At 36.8% G+C, this 20,344-nt stretch overlaps 1 protein-coding gene across 1 annotated transcript in view; it reads left to right on the forward strand.

The window, feature by feature from the left end:
• The first annotated feature begins 15,072 nt into the window (after nucleotides 1-15,072).
• LOC150075807 (cyclin-dependent kinase 14-like) overlaps nucleotides 15,073-20,344 on the forward strand; it is a 258,765-nt gene continuing 253,493 nt past the window's right edge. Inside the window, exon 1 of the mRNA XM_090387155.1 lies at nucleotides 15,073-15,187. Coding sequence (XP_090243281.1) covers nucleotides 15,142-15,187 — 46 coding nt within the window. The 5' untranslated portion in view covers nucleotides 15,073-15,141. The remainder of the gene's footprint in view (nucleotides 15,188-20,344) is intronic.

Genomic DNA, 20,344 nt, shown 5'->3' on the forward strand with positions numbered 1-20,344 from the left:
CGAAGATTGAAGGCCGTCATAAAAGCAAAATGTTTCAGCACAAAATATTAAATGAAACAATAAAAACTTTTTTTGTCTAAAGGCAGGTGTCCGGATATTAATGGTAGGGAAGTGTATATATATGTATATATCTTGCCATTATTTCTGTGTCTTGTTGAATGAGACATCTAATCCCCGGTGAGCACTTCGACAGGCCACATTTGTAGAAATCCTCTGACTGTCCTTCAAACCACGACTCAGTAGTAAAAATCACCTTATCCTCGTTTGGGGGAATAAACAGGATGCCCCAATATTTCAAAAACATAATCGTGGGCACACCTTGCTGCAGCGTGCGAGAAATGCACAGGGGCATTATCGTGGAGCAGGCGCACACCTTTTGACAGCTGTCCCCGTCTTTTTCTTTTATAGCAGCACGTAAGTTTATGAGCAGGTTGGAATAACATTTTGCCGTCACAATACAACCCTTTTGAAGATAATCTATTAATATTACACCATGCTAATCCCAAAAAAATGACAGCATCACCTTGCCAGCACGTGGTTGCACCTTTGGGGAGTGGTCATTCTGCATGCTTCTATTGTTTTGACATTTGTTTAGTTTCGGGATCATAGTAATGGATTCACGTTTCATCCATGAACACTAGCTGTGAAAAAATTCCTCTTGCTCTTCTTGGCACATCGAGAACATTTCTTATGCACGTTGTTCCCTTTCCTTCCTCTGGTAAGGGGTTAGAAGTCTGGGAATCCATCTAGTAGACTCATTACTGATATGCAACTGTTTATGGATACTATTCTTTACAGATTCTACACTAATTACAGAAATTGAAGCTGCGGCTAGTTATTTGATGCTAATACGGCAACCTTCCAGGATTAGTACCTTAATTTTTGCAACACTCTCTTCTGTTACAGCAGTTGCTGGACATCCTGAGATTTCTTCGTCATGCACGGAGGTTCTTCCACATTTGACTTGTTTATATCAATATGTGACAACACTGAAACCTGGGCAGTCTGCTTCATAAACAGCAACCGTTTCTTCAGTGATTGTTTCGTGTATTTTCCCTTGCAGAAAGAGGAACCGAATTACTGATCTGCATTCCACTTATTGTGACACCTCATTTCATTCAGTGCTGCAAATTAAAAAATGAAATATGAGATTAAAACCAAAATTTGTGTGGTGTTGCTGTACAGATTTCAAGGTATCAAACAAAAAAAAATCATCTTTCTATCACAACTACTTCTGGATGAATACAGATCTTTTTTTGAACCCTTCGTAAAAGGTCTATGAAATAATACTTTTTGAAAGTGGAATCTAACGGAATTATTTAGACAGATTATAAACCACACCTTGAAGACCTTAGAATTGGTCTAGTTGAAAGCATGCCCAACATGGAACGGTTAATAGAAAAATTAAAGACTGTTTCTTGAAGACCCTGGAATTTATACAGATAATAACATCAGAGGCATAAGTAAAATTTCATCCTTCCAAACAGCTTAGAATTTCATTATGGAGTTGCTTTTAACAAAGTTAAATTTACTCATCTTAGCCCAGACACCCTTTTGTTATGTCCTAATTTTTTTGTATTTTTTTCTAATACCAAATTTCAAAATCGTGTTCATCATTCAGCGTCTTTACTTATGGCATTCTACGCTTTCCACAACAGACAATACAACCTGTCCTTGAACCGTTTGTCACTTGACTTCTCCGACCCATCAAACAAGTTGTGTATAAGGCGTCTCTCTCTTGGCTGCGACTGCTCTCGACTCAACGCTTCAAGGTTTCCCTTGAGCATTAAGCTTAAACCTCTCAAAGAGAGCAATGAGATTCGTCAAATGATTACTCATGTCTGTTGACTGTTTTAACATCAGCGGTAAATGAGATTACTTACTAACTTGCCATCCTGTTAAGTACGCAGTTAAAATTCCTAATATCCACCATACGTCATATTCTCAACCCACGCATAATCTCTTTGTCAAATATTCTTTCAAATTTCATTTCTGCGTGTAATTTCCCTCTTTGTAATATCTGTCTAAAACTTCACTTATTGCGGAGAATGAAAAGTTGCAAAAACTCAGCTGTCAAACAGCAGATGAAAGAGAAAGCTTTTAAGCTCTTGAATGGAAGTTTTTTTTTCCTTTCCCTTAGCCCTGTTCGCAAGATGAAACACAATAGAAGAGTAATGTAAGCCAAGACAAGCAAGATAAAAAATCGACTTTAATATGCACGCATTTCTTCTCTTAGAAGAAATCCAGATGTTGGTCTGTATATTGGCAAAGGCTGCTTGAGTTGCTTCTTGAGTACAAAATGAATATCCATAAAAAGTTGCAGCAAATAATCCTCTCTTTTTGAAATGGAGTTATTTTTTTTTTCAGCTATTCTCTCTTTCAATTCATTTTTCTAATACTTCCTTGAATGTAAACACTGATTTAATTCTTTAAAAAATACACTACAAACATCACGTTTTGTTTGAATATTCCAGGAATAGTTTTGTAGCACAATTCACCATCTCAAATAGTACTTTCTTTCTTTTTTATTATTCATCCTTTTTTCTTTTTTTTTCGGCCAAAGATATTTTTCATGTTTTGTTTAAATCCATTTTCCTATACTGAGATCTGTTTCGTGACAGGAATCGAAAGAATATTAGCTTTTGTTTCACAATCGAATCTTTGAAATAGCGTATAAAAGAATAAGATAAAAGTATGTAGTGTTCAATTTAAAAATGAATGTGGCTTACAGAAAAAGATAAAACCAACAGAAAATATCCGAAGTGCCCCCTGGCGTAAGAAAAGTTGCATTGTTTATGTATGGTTTTAGGAGCACTCGACTTAGACCATATTGCATCGTATATATTTTGTCTATAAATTGCGCAATAGAACGGCGATTCTACCGATTATCCTACTACTCACGAGGACCGTGTCTGAAGGAGTCTAGCTCCAGATTTCAACATTTTTCTGTCAGAAGATATTTGTTAGTTGTTGTATTGTATTCGGTAGGAAACTGTGGAACCGAATCGCCCGTTCCAACATGTCCCACTCATTCTCAATTGGATTCAGATATGGAGAATTAGGTGACCAAGGTAGACGTTGGAAATCTTGGAAATATTCCTCGAACCATTTAGGTACAATTTTTGCAAGTTGGATATTTGCTTTGTCAGCTTGAAAGAATTCACCGCAATCCAGGTAAAAATGAAGAACTGTAGGGTGAGGTTCGTCTGATAAGACTTTTTTTTTTTTTTTTTTGTTTAATTTGGACCACCTGGAAATGTAATTTCAACTACCCATGTGTATTGTCTGTAAATTGCGTATATTCTCTAGTCGATTGCGTGCTTTGCTGGACAAAAAACCCTGTGTTCCAGGCAAAAAAAAAAAAAAAAAAAACCTTGCTGTCCACGCCTGAGACCGACTAACTGAGCCACGGAATGAAAAAAAGCCCATAAAGGTTCCTCGCGTCATTGACGGGGTCATCGAATCCGGGCCTTTTCCACCTGGTGTGGGGAGGACGGTGACGTTACCACTGTGATACCACGCAGACACGACCGATACGCCAGAAGGATATTCAGTGGAGGTAACACTACCTTCTAGCGGTATGAACGGACTGAACAAAAAGAATATGAATGCCCCCATATCGTAATACCACCTCCAACCACTTGAATTGTGGACATGAGACAGTCTGGATGTATGACTTTATGAGTTTCACACCACACTTTCACCCTACCATTGGTGCAAAAAAGTGTAAATCGAGACCACATGATCTTTTTCTACTATTTCACAGTTCAGTCTTGGCGTTTGCGGCACCACCCCAATGGAGTGGTGCCGCAATCCAGGTGGCTTTCGAATAGGCACACGACTACCGAATTCCAGATTCTTTAGCTCCATGGTTCAGTTGAAAATGGGACTTTCTTAGCTTAAACTGAATTTTCAGTTATTTGTTGAACACTGTTCCTTCTATTCTGATGCACTTTAAATTCCTGCTGTCTCGTTCTCAGTGTATCGAGATTCTGCTGCATTTTTTTGCTTTTTGAGCTGTATTCTTCTTTTGTCTTTCAAAAATACCAACCGCTTTCGACAAAACCCATTGTTTTTCTTTGTTTTCTTAGTTATGGCTCCTATTAGAACATGCTCCACCATTAAAATCTTTCTGAAAATCGGAAAGATCATCTCTCTTTCCTGTGACTGAATCGACTAAGAAATCCTAGGAAGGATTACAGTACCTGATACCAAAGAACTTGTGATCAGACAACTTATATTTGCATACTGTATGTTTAATTATCTATTCGCCAACTGAAAAAGTTTTCTAATTTTTTAGCCAGTGAGTGTAGGTCGAGAATAATCGTATGACGTCCCTAAAATGTCATGTCTCCTCTTGGAGTTTTGAATAATTATTTTCTCATATTCTGATGCTTTGATTCTTTTACAGCTTTTTCTTTTATATTTGTGAAATGACCAGGTTAAAAAAATATTGATTTCCAAATTTAAATAAAAAGATGTAAAATATCCGATAAATGTTTTCTTCATCTAATACTAAGATCCAAAGGTCTTATCATAGCTGTTATTGTTTAATTTGAGCTATACCCTACCAATCTGTTGTCTCTATTCGATAATATCTCACAAAATTATAGGTCTGTGCTTGAAATCTCTTTGCCAGAATTGTATCAGTTCTTTTTATCTGTTTTCGATATAATTCTCAACATAATGATCAAGGGTTGCCACAAAGTTTAGTCTTTTTATTGCACTTTATAAGGTGTTTTAAACGTAAATAAAAACTAGTTTTTGTTCTCAAATAAACCTGGGCACCATTTATAATTTATACTTAAATATATGTTTATTGGAATAAATTTAATTACTATGGCTCTCTTTCTTGAACTGAGAAAAATGAAAACAAAGTAAACTGAATAATTTGACATATTCTGATTGTAAATACTTTTCTCTCTTAAACCATTTTATCTACAAACAAGGGTCAGTATTGCAAATCGTACATGGATTAGAACTAAATTACAATAACTGCATGTTATTATGAGGAGAAACTATACTTTCACCATAGTATATCACCTCTTAAAGGTAACTCACAGCGTGAACAAGTTGGATTACACAAATTTATACCAGAATATTTAAAAAAAAAGAAAAAAAAAATAGAGAACAAGGAGTTCATGAAAGCAGTGAAGCAATAGTAACATAAAACATTTTTAGGCACATCCGCATATGTATAACAAAAGGCAAAATGGTTACGTCTTCGTGGGTAGCATAGTTGGTAATATCCCTATCCTCCCCACACTAGGCGGAAAAGACGAGTTCGAGTCCCGTAAATGACGTGAGGAATTTTTATGGGCCTTTTTCACAATGTGGCTGAATTAGTCGGTCTCAGGCGAGGGTAGCATGGTTTTTTCTCCCGGAAACTCTGGTGTTTCGTCCAGTAAACAGAAAATCGACCATAAAACACGAGCAATTTACAGACAGTATGTATGGAGCAATATGGCCTTAGTTGCTGATACTCCTAAAACACAACAACAATATGGTTACTTATGTTAAGGTAAAGGTACATTAACGATTGCTTCTTCTTTATCTTCGCCTTCTTCCCACGTTTATGTGGGGTTAGCGTTTCCATCCTTAATTCTTTTCCTCGATCCTCTCTTTTATATCCTCTGCCACCTTGTCCTTCCATTTCAGCTTAGGTCTCCCGCTCTTCCCTATCACCTCCAACTTTTCGCAACTCTTCCCCACATACTCCTCACTTCTTCGTCCACATGTCCAAGCCACCTCGACCTAGATTCCTGCATTGTTTTACTCAGAGGCCCACCTCTGATGTAGTCATTTCTTATCCTGTCGTTCCTCGTCAGACCACACATCCATCTTAGCATCCTCATCTCCGCCACTTCCATCTTCTTCTTCTCCTGGGCCCTTGTAATCGCCCATATCTCAGCACCGTACATCAATGCGGGTCTAACCAGTTTTGTACAATCTTCCCTACATTCTGCAACTTACTTTCTTATCACACAGCACCCCACTCATCTTTCTCCAGTTCAACCATTCACATTGCACTCTATGCTATATTTCTGCATTCAGTCCTCCATCCCTCTCAACATTCGATCCAAGATACTTAAATATCGAAACTGATGGTAGCTTTTCCTCCTGCAGTTTTATAGAACTCATCTTCTCCATTCAATGCCATATATTCTCTCTTTGTTCTGCTTATACTCATGCTCCTCTCTTCCAACGCTTTTCTCCATTCCTCCAATTTCTTATATACCTTTCCTTGGGATGGTTCGCACAGTACTATATCGTCCGCAAACAGCAGCATACTCCATGGTGCTCTACTCTGCACGTCTCTCACCAACACATTCATGATACCATTAAATAATTGAACATTACGTGATCTTTGCATATTTATTGATATAATTAAAACTTATGCCGTTTAAATTAACTGAGTAATAACCTATAATACGTGCCACAACTAAACTATAAATTATGTTCATGTACTAGAATGTTTGATGTACCGATTATTTATGTGCAACTAAGGGATAATAGTGGAGAAGGGTAAAAGGGGTTTTTAAATAAAAATTAACAAAATAAGTACCAGATTAATATTATTAATATTTAAACTTATCTTCTGCTGATTACAGCCTGTATACTTTAATGGGCATTCAACAGGGACCAACACCAATCAATGTACAAGTGTAAGCAATCAGCAATATATGATCTGTTTCTGTGATCCATATTCCAGTTTAACAGGCATTTATTAATATATGTAGAATTTTATAGGGAAGTATGGTGAAATTATGTCAACTGGGGAGTTGATTTAGTTGTAAACTGGAAATAATGGACTGTAAGCATGTAACAGAGGGACTCCCAGTGGACGGATTTTCATGAAATTTTATAATTGTGCCTTTTAAAATATTTGTTAAGCCATTCCAGATTTCATTGAAATTGGACAAATAGGAATCTGGCAGTTTTCTCTTTTCCATACAATCTAAAATTGCTCTTACCCTTTTAATCTATTACCCTTTGTTGCCTGTAAGTAATTGGAGCATTATACATGCTAGTACCTGAACACAATTTATAGTTCAGCTGTGGCACGTTTTATAGGTTATTACCCAAATAATTTCAACGACATAATAGTTTTAATTATATCAATATACACAGAGTGATCACTGAATTATGACCACTTAACTTTTGCCCTTAGTACAGCAGCTATCCGACGTGGCATTGATTCAACAAGATGTCGGAAGCGTTCGGGAGGTATGGCCAACCAAGCTGTGTGTAATGCGGTCAGCAATGCAGGTATGGAGGTGATTGGTGTATCCAGACGCCTGATATGCCTTTCCATAGTGTCCCACAAGTGCTCTATGGGATTGATATCGGTGGAGTTCGGAGGCCAATCGATATGCTGGAAGTCAGAACTTCCAAGATGACAATCCGCCGAGCCAGATGGCTCGGCGGATTGTCATCTTGGAAGACACCATCGCCATTCGAGAAAAAGTAACATAGCGGAGTGTACACAGTCAGCAAGCAGTTGACGATAGCGGAGACCACTGATACGTTGTTCCACGTGCACCATCTGTCCTTTATCAAAGTCCGAGAAATCCTTCCTTTTACCCATTATGCTCGGAATTTTACTACCTTTTGAACCGCTGGCACCTTATCTATGCTACTTAGGTCGACTAACTCTCGTACCTCACGTGATCAACGAGTCGCATTCAGTTTTAATAGGGGTGGTCATAATTCAGTGATCACTCAGTGTTTATATACGTATATGCGCCTATTGTGTTCATCATGTCCGTCCATCAGTACGCATGTAATAAAGGGACTCCCAGTGGACTGATTTTCGTGAAATTTTATATTTGTTCCTTTTAAAATACTTGTTGAGTCTTTCCATATTTTATTAAAATTGGACAGATAGAAAGCTGTCAGTTTTCTTTTTTCCACATACTGTAGCTTGTATGTTAAAATGAAATTCATAGATTAAATGTAGTTTTACTGCCGTATTGTTTAGCTTTAGACAGTCGTTTTATATAACAGTCCTTTAGACTGTTATATAAAACTTTTGAGCATGGTGTCGCTTGAGAGGAGATACATATGTATATTTGGAGCAATGTGGCATTAAGTGCAAGTTACTGCTATTGATAAAGGGATGGTTAAGTGAAAGAAGACAGAGATTGGTTATCAGTGAGCACTGCTCTTCTTGGACTATTGTTATTAGTGGAATTCTTCAGAGTTCGGTACTGGGTCCATTGTTGTTTTTAAGATTTATCAATGATATTGATGAAGGTGTATCAGGCTTAACGTCTAAGTTTGCAGATGATACAAATGTTGGCAGGGTGGTTAACGATAGTCATCAGGGTGAGCTACTGCAACAAGATCTAGGAAAATGGGTCCATGGGCTGAAAAATGTCAGCTGAAGTTTAACATTGACAAATGCAAGATACTTCCTATGGGTAGTAGTAGTAGTAATGGCAAATGATGCAAGAAAGCAAGATTATATAGCATCGAGCAAAAAAAAAAAAAAAAAAATTCACCCATCCGTACAAGACAACTAGACAAGAATTTGTCTAGTTCTCCCTTGAATTTATTCAACCCATTCACTTCCACAACAGATGGAAGCCTGTTCCAACGCTCAACCACTCACTAGCTGAAGACAAACTTCCGCACATCTGTCATACAAACATCCTTCCTTAACTTGAATTCATTCCCCTTCATACGTGTAGTCTTAGCAGGTGGAAAAAACCATTAACATTCAGCTTACTCAATCCATTCAAGGCTTTAAACACCTCAATCAGCTCTCCTCGCAGGTGCCTGGTCTCGAGATGCTATAATTTGCAGAACTGAATTCTCGGTAAGAGCACCTTTTTTGTTCCCTTCATCAATTTGGTTGCCCTTCTATGCACCCATTTCAGCAGCTCCACATCCTTCTAAAATGAGGCCTATAAGAAATATTATGTAATTTTTAAAAATTATTTTGAGAGGCTTCTCCATTGCATTCTTCTAAAAATTCAGGATAATTTGCTTATATCCTGAATCGTCACTTCATTAGGTACACCCGTAACCCTATCTAACAGCGAGTAGGTTCAGCCCTTAGAGCCTGAATTCATCGTGGCACCGATTCAACGAGGCGTCGAGAGCTTGTCACAGGGATGCTAGTCCATGTTGATTCAATTGGTTCCCACATTTGTTGAAAAGTAATGGCTGCCGATCTCTACTCAGAAGATCTAGTTACATCTTTCCATAGGTGTCGGGTTGAGATCTCTGACTATGCAGACCGTAGTGGAGTGGTCAGGGGCGTGAGTGCAGTAGCACGCGCTCTTTTAATTGACCGGGGTTCAAGCCCGTGACTGCTAAATATGATTAACATTTGTATCGATGATTTATTGTAAATTCCACTGACCTGGTAATCCCGCCGGAGTTTAAACAAGAACACCGTATTAGACGGAATTCATTCTCATGTTTCTGGAACCAGTTCAGTTCTGGCCTTATAACAGGGTGCTGGAAAACCCATTTGCAGCAGGAAACTCTGCGCCAAGTCTAGTATGTCATGAAATTATCTCCACACCATTACACCGCCATCACTAGCCTGCGTTGACAGCTGGTTCGATGGGTTCATCGACTCGTGCTGTTTTTGTCATAATCTGGTGCACCCATCAGCGTTTAACATCAGTATTCGGGATTCGTCAGATCAAGCAACGTTTATCCAATCCTCCATTGTCTAATATTGATGTTCCTGAGTCCACTCTAACTGTACTTTTTTATTTTTTGCTGATTGTATTGGAACACCCAGTTTGGTCGTGGGGTGAGATACTTTGATTGGATTGGATTTTGATTTTATTGGGACAAAAGTGACTAAGGCTATGGTACGTCAGGGTGAGATACTCCATCCGTAACAAGGTACGATGAGTTGTGATTTCTGAAATGCCTGTTTTCCACTGTTGTACTGGATTATTATTTGGCTGATTCTAGCCTTTCTATTACCCTGCTCGCTGATGCGGGAAGCCACTGGAGACCCTTCTCAACAACGAATTGTTTCTAAACACAGGATTGCCGTTGGTTGGTGTTTAATTATTGGACTGTGTGTGTGTGTTTTGAACGTTAGTTCACCTCCAGTCTTGACACACCTGAGAAACAGCAGTAAGTGAAAACCTCAGAAAATTTAGAGTTTCCTGTATGAGGAATAGTCTTTTCATTTTTACATGGAAAGATCTGTTCAAACTTCGATATCAATGATTTCACTGATTGAATTGCTTCTTCTTTTAATTCTTTGTTTTTTTATAGGCTTTTTCAAAATATGCTATAGAGAAGCTGATATGTTGTTATCATTTTTATAAAAGCGAACAAGGGAAATGCGTTGTTGCAAAGAGAGAGAGAGAGAGAGAGAGAGAGAGAGAGAGAGAGAGAGATACTTTGATCTTAGCCAAGAGAGAGAGAGCATTCTTTCCCTCTCTCTCTCTGCTAACTACGAATTCCACCGCTTTACCTTCCGTTTTTTATATGCAAATCATAGCGTACAATGTTTACCTTTGATGAAGGGTTTTTGTAATATACTTAGATGTTAATTTGCATAATATTGATTGACATGTTCCTTATTTACATATTTTCCTTTCTGTTTTAAACCCTGCAGTAAAACTTGGTTATTATGTTTTCTTATGTGTAGATGAATACGTTTATGTCAAAATATTTCACATTTTGTAAGCTACTTTTCTGGCCACCTTATACACATTTTTCATGTTTCTTAGATCTAATGGTTTGTAACTTTATGTTGGACATTCCATTCATGAAAATTTCTGCATATATTTTTAAAAATAACTTATCAATATGTTATGGTAGAATGGCCATAAATGAAAGTTTTCATATCTGAAGCCTTCCCAGACTCAAAGAACGGTGGATTTCGTTAAATTTTTTTATGTTTAAAAAGATGCAGAATATATTTCAAAAGTCACTGTCAGAAAGAGGGCATGTCTGCACAAACATGTGAAAAGTTCGTGGATTCTACCTATTTGTGGACAGATTTTTCGCAATAAAAAAAGGCGGTTACTCAGTGTAAGTGGAAATCGCAATCGTCAGTAACCACTATGAGTCTCGAAATAGAAGAACGTGAATTGCAGGAGAAATTTTTCTACAAGAATGATAGTAGCATATCAAAACAAGAAGATTGAGGACGGATGAAGAAAAGAACTGAGTTATTCTCTGACTACAAATACCAAGAATGCCTACTGACTGGAAAAAGTGAATACAAATACTTCAGATGACTAAATCTGAGGACATGGGAGGCCCTGATATGGATGATGTAGATCCACCATGCTGAATGAAATTGCAATATACTTAGAAGTTAATTTGCATAATATTGCTTGACGTGTTCTTATTTACATATTTTCCTTTCTGTTTTAAGCCCTGCGGTAAAATTTGGTTATTATGTTTTCTTATGTGTAGATGAATGTGGATGACGTGGATCCATCGTGCTGAATGAAATGGCTGACGTCCACAGCATTAATGATGCACAGGCTGTAGTATGATGTTTATATCATGCTGAAGAGGATTAAGATGCATATTCCATGACAAGAATAATCTGATTTCGTCTGTCAAAATGCCCTGATGTTCCCCTCAGTAGACAGAATGATAGCAAGACTTTGCTGTAACGCCCTCGCCAGCTCTGTCTAAATGAGTTACTTGGCTTGAAGCTCCTTAATTTTATCATCACCACTTTGGTAATATTATGGAGATCGGTTTTCTTTGATGCGAGTGATGTTTATATTGAGGTTGCTTAGAACACATCATCATACTTAAACTAAAGTCAATTTTTGCTATTATTCATACTTTCTTTTTCTTTTTAGTATTAGTACTTATATAAAGGGCAAATTAGTATTAGTATCGGCCAAAATAAAATGCTTGTCTACATAACCTGCGTTGCTGTTATGTACTCTCTTTTAATCACTAGAAGGTATCCAGTTGCTTCTTAAACTTCACCACCCTGTCAATCTTTATTCCCCAGGAAGACAGTTAATTCCAGTGATCACAGCACACTGATCAACAATAAACTTTCTGAGGTCTACTCTATTTTCCCTTAACAGTTTATATTTATGTCTCCTGGTTTTGTGACACATTTCAATGTGAAAATTTTATCACTGAATTTGTCCTCCTCAATGCCTTACATAAATCAGAGTTCCCTAAGATGATTTGTTGCCAAGCTGTTTATCCAACATCATTGTAATCTGCTCATATGCTGTTGTTGTAGTAGGGTTTTAGGCTCATCAGCGACTAAAGCTATATTGCACTGTCTGTAAATTGCGTGTGTTCTGTGGTCGATTTTCTGAATCGCCGGACGAAAAACTCGAGTTTCCGGGAGAAAAAAAAAACGATGTTATTCTCTCCTGAGACCGATTAACTGAACCACGTTGTGAAAAAGGCCCATAAAAATTCCTCACGTCATCGACGCGACTCGAACTCAGGTCTTTTCCGCCCGGGACGGGTAGGACGGCGATTCTACTAACTTTTTTTTTTTTGTATGAAAACCCCAAACACGAGAGGTATTAGAACCTATAGTACTTAGTACCGTGCATGGGTTGGAGGTTGAGAAGACGAAAGAAGATATTTTTGACATTAGACTTGAACTTCTGTAGACTGTAATTTTCAGGAAATACGTGTGAAGGAAGGTTGTTCCAGAAAACCGCACTGAATGAATAAACGAGGAAGATGAAAAGTTGATTCGGTGAGTTTGAAGTTGGACGTGTTCGGACTGTTTTGAAAGAGAGAGCGGGAATTATAGAAGTCAATTCAGAAGAACAGTGCCCATGGAAAGAGTTTGTAGAAAAGGCATGAAGCAGAAACAGTACTTCTATGAGACAGACAGTGGAGAGAGTCTGTTAGTGATGAGTCATTAATTAACCACTTCTGAATGGAATCTAGAAGCCTGAGAGAGGTTTTGGGGACACCGCCACAGATGTCGGATCAATATTCCATGGTAGGGCTGATTTGCGATTTGTACAGAGTGAACAGCCGTTTGGAAGAAAATTAACGCCGAGAGCGAAAGAGAAAACCAAGTTTTTTCGATGCAGAGGAAGCATTATTTGCAAGGTGCTTGTGCCGAGAGAGATTAGAAGTCAGGGTAATCCCCAAAAGAGATATATTATCTTGCCTAGAAATCGGAGTGCCACCAAAGATAAGCATAGGAGCAGAAGAATCCATTTTGCGAGATATACGACAAGACTGAGTTTTAGAATGATTGAAATCAACTAGGTTGCGTATTGGCGCCGTTTAGAATAATCCGCAATCAGCAACAGGTGAATCGAAACTAAATTGCAAAAAAGGGTTGAGAGAAAGTCATTTCCAGTAATCCTGATTTGGGGAAAACGGCATCGATCGGTAAGACGTAGCCGAGTGGTCAGGAGCGAGAGTGCATAGCACGCGTTCCTTGAGTGGACTGGGGTTCAAGCCCCTGACTACTAAGTACGACAAATATTTGTATTGACGATTTATTATAAACTCTACTGACTTGGTTGTCGTGCCGGAGTATAAACAGAAAAACACAAAGATGGCATCAGGGGTGGGCCCAGGATTTGTGTAGCAGTAAAAATTAATCCGCATTATTTTATCATAAGAGGGAAGTTTAGTCCCTTTAGCCCACACAACTGTGATCTTCCCTGGCTGGCATCATGCTACAAATACTGTACGATCCAATTTGTTAATGTTGAAAGATCTTTTGCTTAAAAACTAAATCGCTGTAACAAAAGGCATACAACTTCACATCTATCAATTTAGGAAAATTGCAGTGCGAGTACATTTAAATTAAAAAAAATTAAAGAATGAAGACTATTCTTTGAAAGGACATTAATTTTTTTTTTTTGCTAAAATATGCTAAATTACTAAAACATATTTGAAATTTGAATGTACATTTAACTACTTTAAATTAATAAAAAATATATAAAATAATATATATTTTATTAATTTTTTTCATTTAAATTTTTTATGCATTGTAAATCTTCTCTCAGACATTGCACATAAATATAATGCTAATGCAAACTAAATCGCTGTGGCAAAAGACATAACAACTTCACATCTAAACTTATGAAAATTGTAGTGGGAGTTCATTTTAATTAAAAATATAGAAGATTACTTTTTGAAAAAAAACTTCAGGGGCTCACATCTGGTGAGTATGGACTTGACACACCCAGGGTCCTGAGCTGGATATCATCATTCTTCTCTTTCTCGGTTAATATGGCTAATAATAATAATAATAATAGGAAGAATATTAATTTTTTTTCTTGCAAAAAAATACTAAATTACTAAAGCATATTTTGGTATTTGAATGTACATTTAAGTATCTTTATAGGTGGTGCACAATTTTTTTGTTTTTATTTATATTATATTAATTTTTAATTTTTTAATTTAAAATTTTTATGCATTATAAATCTTCTTGCTTGCACAGGGGCTCACATCTGGTGAGTATGGGCTTGGTACACACAGGGTCCTGAGCTGGATATCATCATTCTTCTCTTGGTGATTCCTTTCTACTTTCTCTCTCTCTCTCTCTCTCTCGGGGTGGTTCAGAAATTTTTTTTTGGCTGGTGCAGCATAAGCCTCAGGCTTCCTTGAATCATATGGCTAATAATAATAATAAATATAATGCTAATGTTAATGTAATTAATCAAGTGAGTTGGTTTCGCGCATTTTTTAAAGATGAAAAGTGAAACTAGAAGAGTTCTTTATCTTTTAATAAATTAATTATCAACGAAAAAGTCATCTTGAATATGAATTTGTTAAAAAATGTTAACATATATAAATGGTTATTAAACATCATCGTACTGCACTCATTACATTTATCATTTTCAGTACTGAATACTGCGAATACTATTAAATGAATTCACGATATAAAAAGAGAAATATAAAAAGTAAAATTTCAGTTAAGAAGAATAAAATAAATTAGAAATCACTCTAGATATTCTTCTTAAATAAAATCAATTAAAATAATTATGTAAAACAATTGATAAATGCTGAAACTGAACGGAAGAGGTTGTTGACTTTTGAGGAACTACTCCTGGGTTCGAGATTACAGGTTTGTTAACATGGCTAGGCGAAAGAACGTGTGTGGCTGTGATCGCAGATGTTGTTCGTGTCGTGTTTGAAATTTGCAGCCACTGAACGACTGCTGTGTGGACTGTTTATCGTAATATGTCGTTAGCAGTGGGAAGTAAGAATTGGACACCATCACAAGATGGTAAGCTAATTACTTAGTACATTTTCTTCCCTATATAAGATTAGACGCATCAACTCTATCCTACGACGTAATCAGTCTACGCCGGTTCTGCTTTTATTCCAGCGGATGCTTGCCGGGAAACCAAAAAAGGCGTGTTCCGGCCGTTAGTTAATAAGAATTCCAATAAACTGTCAAAGATAAACTGCCAAGTGGTGGTGATATGGCAGAATGATGAATAAAAGTGCTCACCTCTTTGTGGGGATGGAGGAATCTATAGTATGTGAAATATATGCACGCTTTGCTTTTATGTCTTACCTGTGAGACCAGGTAACTTCACTCGTTTGAAGCTGTTTTTCTTTGAAAATGCTTAACGTTATTTTTAATGGGTATTTTTATTTTGCTTTTTCCTCTCACACGAAAGCTGTCTTTACTTAGTTTTACTATCTTAAAGAAAAAAAAAATTGTATAGCAATCGTTCTCACTATCATAAAAAAAAAAAAAAAAAGTCATGGTAACCTCTGTTTTTTGATAACCTCCAGTGATTGGGTTAATATTCCAATTTTGTTCCCCAATTCCGTGTAACCATTTTCCTGATATTCAGCATAAAAATATTTTATGAAATTAGTATCATGTATTTTTTTTCATTGAAGTAAATTAATAAGCTTATTTTCTCAGCAGGTGGAGAATTTTGTAATAATTACTGGAACTGTATAATAATGTACTAGATACAAAAATGCTCATATTTCAGCATATATTGTAGTTAATTATATCAACTTTTTTTTATTTGCATGTTGTTTCATCAGTGATTCCCCCCCTTGCCAAATTAGTAAACCATATAGATAAATTTAGAAATATGCCGATATTGATTAGTATGTCGATTACCAAAGAGAAAGACCTGACATTCATTTTACAATGCGTGTCTCACTCCCCACTTAGCTCTCCTAGCTCAGTGGGGAGTGAGACAGAGGGAAAGTGTGTGACCTTTCTGTTTAATTGGAAAGGAAATCACAGGAATGACTGACATTTTAAGATAATTTCTTCCCCCCCTTGCACACATGACTGTAAATTACTGTCACTTTTTCTAGATACCTGAGAAATGAATTTTATAATTGTAACAGAGGGATGCAAGCAAGCTATGATCAGAGTGTTCCAATACTCTTGTTATAATTGAATATGGAATAGGCTATTTTAAGCATTCTGCATGCATTATCTGGTCATAAAGAAAATTGACTTGTAGTCTAGTTTGGTTTTTGGAATGGTTGGGAAATAAGGGTATAAGTAAAATGATGCATTTTTGTTTCATCATATAGGACTAATTTACTTCAGTTCATTCATGTAGAATTTTATTGGAAAAAAAAAAAAATTTGACAACTATGTTTTTCTGATATGTATTTGTGTGTTTGTTATGGGATCATGCACAAATACAGACAATAAAAGCACTGTAAAGTCTCCCCCCCAACCTTTTTGTTTGATATTTAAGTAGAAAACCTGACATGCACAGCTGTCTTTGTTAATGCTGCTACTACCAGAATCCTCTGCAGTGGTCTAGCATCTGTTCCTCCCTTTAAAACAACTAATTGAATTCATTGCTGAATTGTCAATTTACTGGAAATCATATAATCCTACATTTAGACCTATTCTGAAAATGTTTATTGTTAGAGAAAATGACTAGTTTGTCATATTTTTTACTGTCAGGGGACATTAAGAACACTAGTGAGAGAACTTTAGGAATGACTGTGTTATCCATAAGTTGACCTAAATATATCAGTATCATTTTTAATCAAATAACATCGTGAAGAGGGCAAATCCATTATTCATTAAAATCTCAAAGGTCTCAGTTTATGTGATTTATTTAATATACTTAAGCTATAGTCTGTATACCTATGACATTATTGGTCTGCAGCTAATTTTATTATTAGTTATTAATTATAACCATGGAATAATTTTATCAATTGTCAGTCCGTTAGTCATGCATCTTATTGTTTTGCAAAAACTTCTGGTTATTTGTGCCGTACCAGTGTAGTTAAACCATAGTGTTCTTTATTATTAATAAAGGCAAATCAAGAAGGAAGCCAAGTTTATTCAGCTGTTTAGGCTGTATTACATGTCACGAGCTTTTGAATACCTGTAACCACTTAAATTTAAACAAACAAAAAAATTAAGTTTATTAGCCCCGAGGTATTTAATAAAATAACCATGAGGTATCTTAGACCTTACAGGGGATCAAAGAGAACTTTAGGATTTTTAGGAATGGAAACAGTTATTACAAAGGATGTTCAAAATAGTGATAAAATTTATTTATTTTAGTTTAAAGAATTGTTCCTTCTAATAATTGACCTAATCGTTTAATCCTGTATTGGTTGTATGGATTTATTAGGAAATTAATTTTTTTTTTTTATGAAAATCCCAAACATGAAAGTTATTAGAACTTACAGCACTTAGCAGGCATGGGCTGAAGATGAAAGAAGATACCTGTTGACATTAGACTTGAATTTCTGTAGATTATAATTTTCAGGAAATATGTGTAAAGGGAGGTTGTTCCAGAAAACTGTATTTGAAGGGATAAATGAGGAAGAAGAATAGATGGTTATGTGAGTTTGAAGTTGGACAGTAAATGGATGTTGACTGTTAAGGTGTTTGTTAAGGCTGGTTTGGAATAAAGAGGGGGAATTATAGAAGCCAACTGAGAAGATCAGTGTATGTGTAAGTATCTATAGAAAAGGCATGCAGGAGAAACAGAACATCTGAGATAGAGAGTGGGGAGACATGGGTCATTTAATCTAACTGCCTTCTGTTGAGTAGTCTAGAAACCTGACAGAAGTTATGGGGGCAATGCCATAGATGTGGGAATAGTATTTCATGGTAGGGAGGATTTGAGATTTGTACAGATTGAAAAGCTGTTTAGAAGAAAAGTAATGTAGAGAGAAAAACCCAGTTTTTTCAGATGCAGATGAAGCACTATTTGTGATGTGTTTATGCCAACTGATGTCAGTTGGAAAAAAGTGAATTGAAACTGGTGGAAGCCATATTGGCAATCATTGATGAGATGGAAGGTTTCAAGATGGCAATTAATGGATTTGTCCATTACTTTGAAACAGTAGAAGTGAGTGCAATGGGATGATAATTGGGCAGGAGGGTTTTGTCAACTTTTTTTTAGGACCTGGCTGGATATGAGCAGATTTCCAGAAAAACACCAGTGGAATAAGAAAACATAAAAAGGTAACAGCATAGAACAGGAGTAAGCTGAGGAGCACAGGTTTTGAGAACAAGTGGAGAAATACCATCAGGACTTGGAGCTTTCTTGGCATCAAGGTTGTTCATAATTCTTCTGACATCCTTTTGACAGAAGAGACATTGACTGGAATGGTAGGAAGTGGAATGTACTAGGAATGGTAGGAAGTGGTTTACCAAGAGTTAGAATACAAGAGTTAGAATAAAAAAAAACTAAGATGCTAGTAAGTTGGATTTATCTTTAGCTCAGGTGGCAATAGAACCACCAGGTTTTAACACAGATGGGCAAAAGCTGTGGTTATAATAGTTACAATAGCTTTCTCAAGAGACCAGAGTGCTCAACTACCAAATGGCCATCCTGGCAAGTTTTCTAAAGCAAGGATTTTCTACTTTTAGCCAGTTCAAAATCTAGTTTGGACTGGTTAATAATTGCTTTACAATCGTTTTGAGTTTTGGTGACATGAACAAACTGTGCCATGTCATGTCATTTTTAATTGGAAAAGCCTCAGCATCTCGGCCATCTGGGTCTATGTGAGTAGAGCAGTTGTGAACATTGAAATTGCCAAGGAAAATTACCTTACTATTAGGAAAGTTGGATTGGAGAAAGTAGTTTCAAAGAAAGGGAGTCAGAGTTCAAAGTGATTAATGGAATTAGGAGATTGGTAGAGGCAACAGATTAATTTGACAGAATGGGGTAGCAGATTTCAAGCCAGAGAAGATCAAAAAGGGGAGATTCCAAATCTCTAAGTTTCTGATAGGGAATATCAGAGCAAATATATGCACAAGCACCACTTTTGAAGCAAAAGGAATCATACGGTGAATAATAAGGAAAACTGAGATTATCAGTGGTTGGATCAACCAATAATTATAATTCTGTCAGAAACAGTAAGTACAGCTTGGCAGACTGTATGTGGAAATGCACATCATTGAGATTGAAACTGAGATCAGGTATATTTGTGAAATGAATGAGTAAGTGTGTAGCTCGTGGTGTCTTGTCAGTGATATACAGGAATTTTTTCTAGCAGGGATAAGGAGGTGATTATCCCCTTGTATAAGGCAGTGGTCAGGCTACACCTTGAGTATTGTATACAGGTCTGGAGGCCTCATTTTAGGAAGGATGTAGAGCTGCGGGAACGAGTACAGAGAAGGGCAACATGATTAGTGAATGGAACAAAGGATTGCTCTTACGAAGAAAGAAGAGTTCTGCAAATTTCAGTGTCTGGAGACTAGGCACCTGCGAGGTGATCTGATCTAGGTGTATAAATCCTTGAATGGTTTGAGCAAGCTCAATGCTGATGGGATTCTTCCTCTTGCAGAGATTAATCGCTGCAAGAGGAAAGACAGTTATAGAATAGATGTGTGGAAATTTGCCATTAGCCAGAGGGTGGTTGATTGCTGGAACAAATTTCCATCTGTCGTAGAAGTTGACGGCTTAAATTCAAGAAAGAACAGGGCAAACATTTGGAGCAAATGGATGGGTGAAATAGGAAGGTTTTTTTTTTTTTTTTTTTAGCTGATGCTGTATAAGCTTGCTTTCTTGCATCATATGCCTCTATTAATGTTAATGCAAAAGTGTTTGAGTGGTTTAGATCTTTTTTTCAAATAAGTTTGTTCTGTTAGTTTGATTATTCAGATGGGCTGAGAAGTGACACTGAAGTTTTTAACATTGACAAATGCAAAGTACTGCATATGGGTAGCAGTAACCCCAGAGAAATTTACCAACTGTGTGGTACTACACTCAGGCTAGTGGAGAATGAAAAAAAAACTGGGGGTAATTTCTGCAGTCAGATATGAAATTTTCTGAGCACTGCAGATCAGCTGCCAGAGCAGGTCATGGGGGTCTTGTCAATGATATACAGGAATGTTGCTAGCAGGTATAAAGAGGTGATTATCCCATTGTATAAGGCAATGGTCAGGTCACACCTTGAGTACTGTGTACAGGTCTGT

The sequence above is a fragment of the Mastigoproctus giganteus genome, chromosome 13 (assembly GCF_048544385.1).
Source record: "Mastigoproctus giganteus isolate SK-2022 chromosome 13, ASM4854438v1, whole genome shotgun sequence".
In the NCBI taxonomy this organism is placed as follows: Eukaryota; Metazoa; Arthropoda; class Arachnida; order Uropygi; family Thelyphonidae; genus Mastigoproctus; species Mastigoproctus giganteus.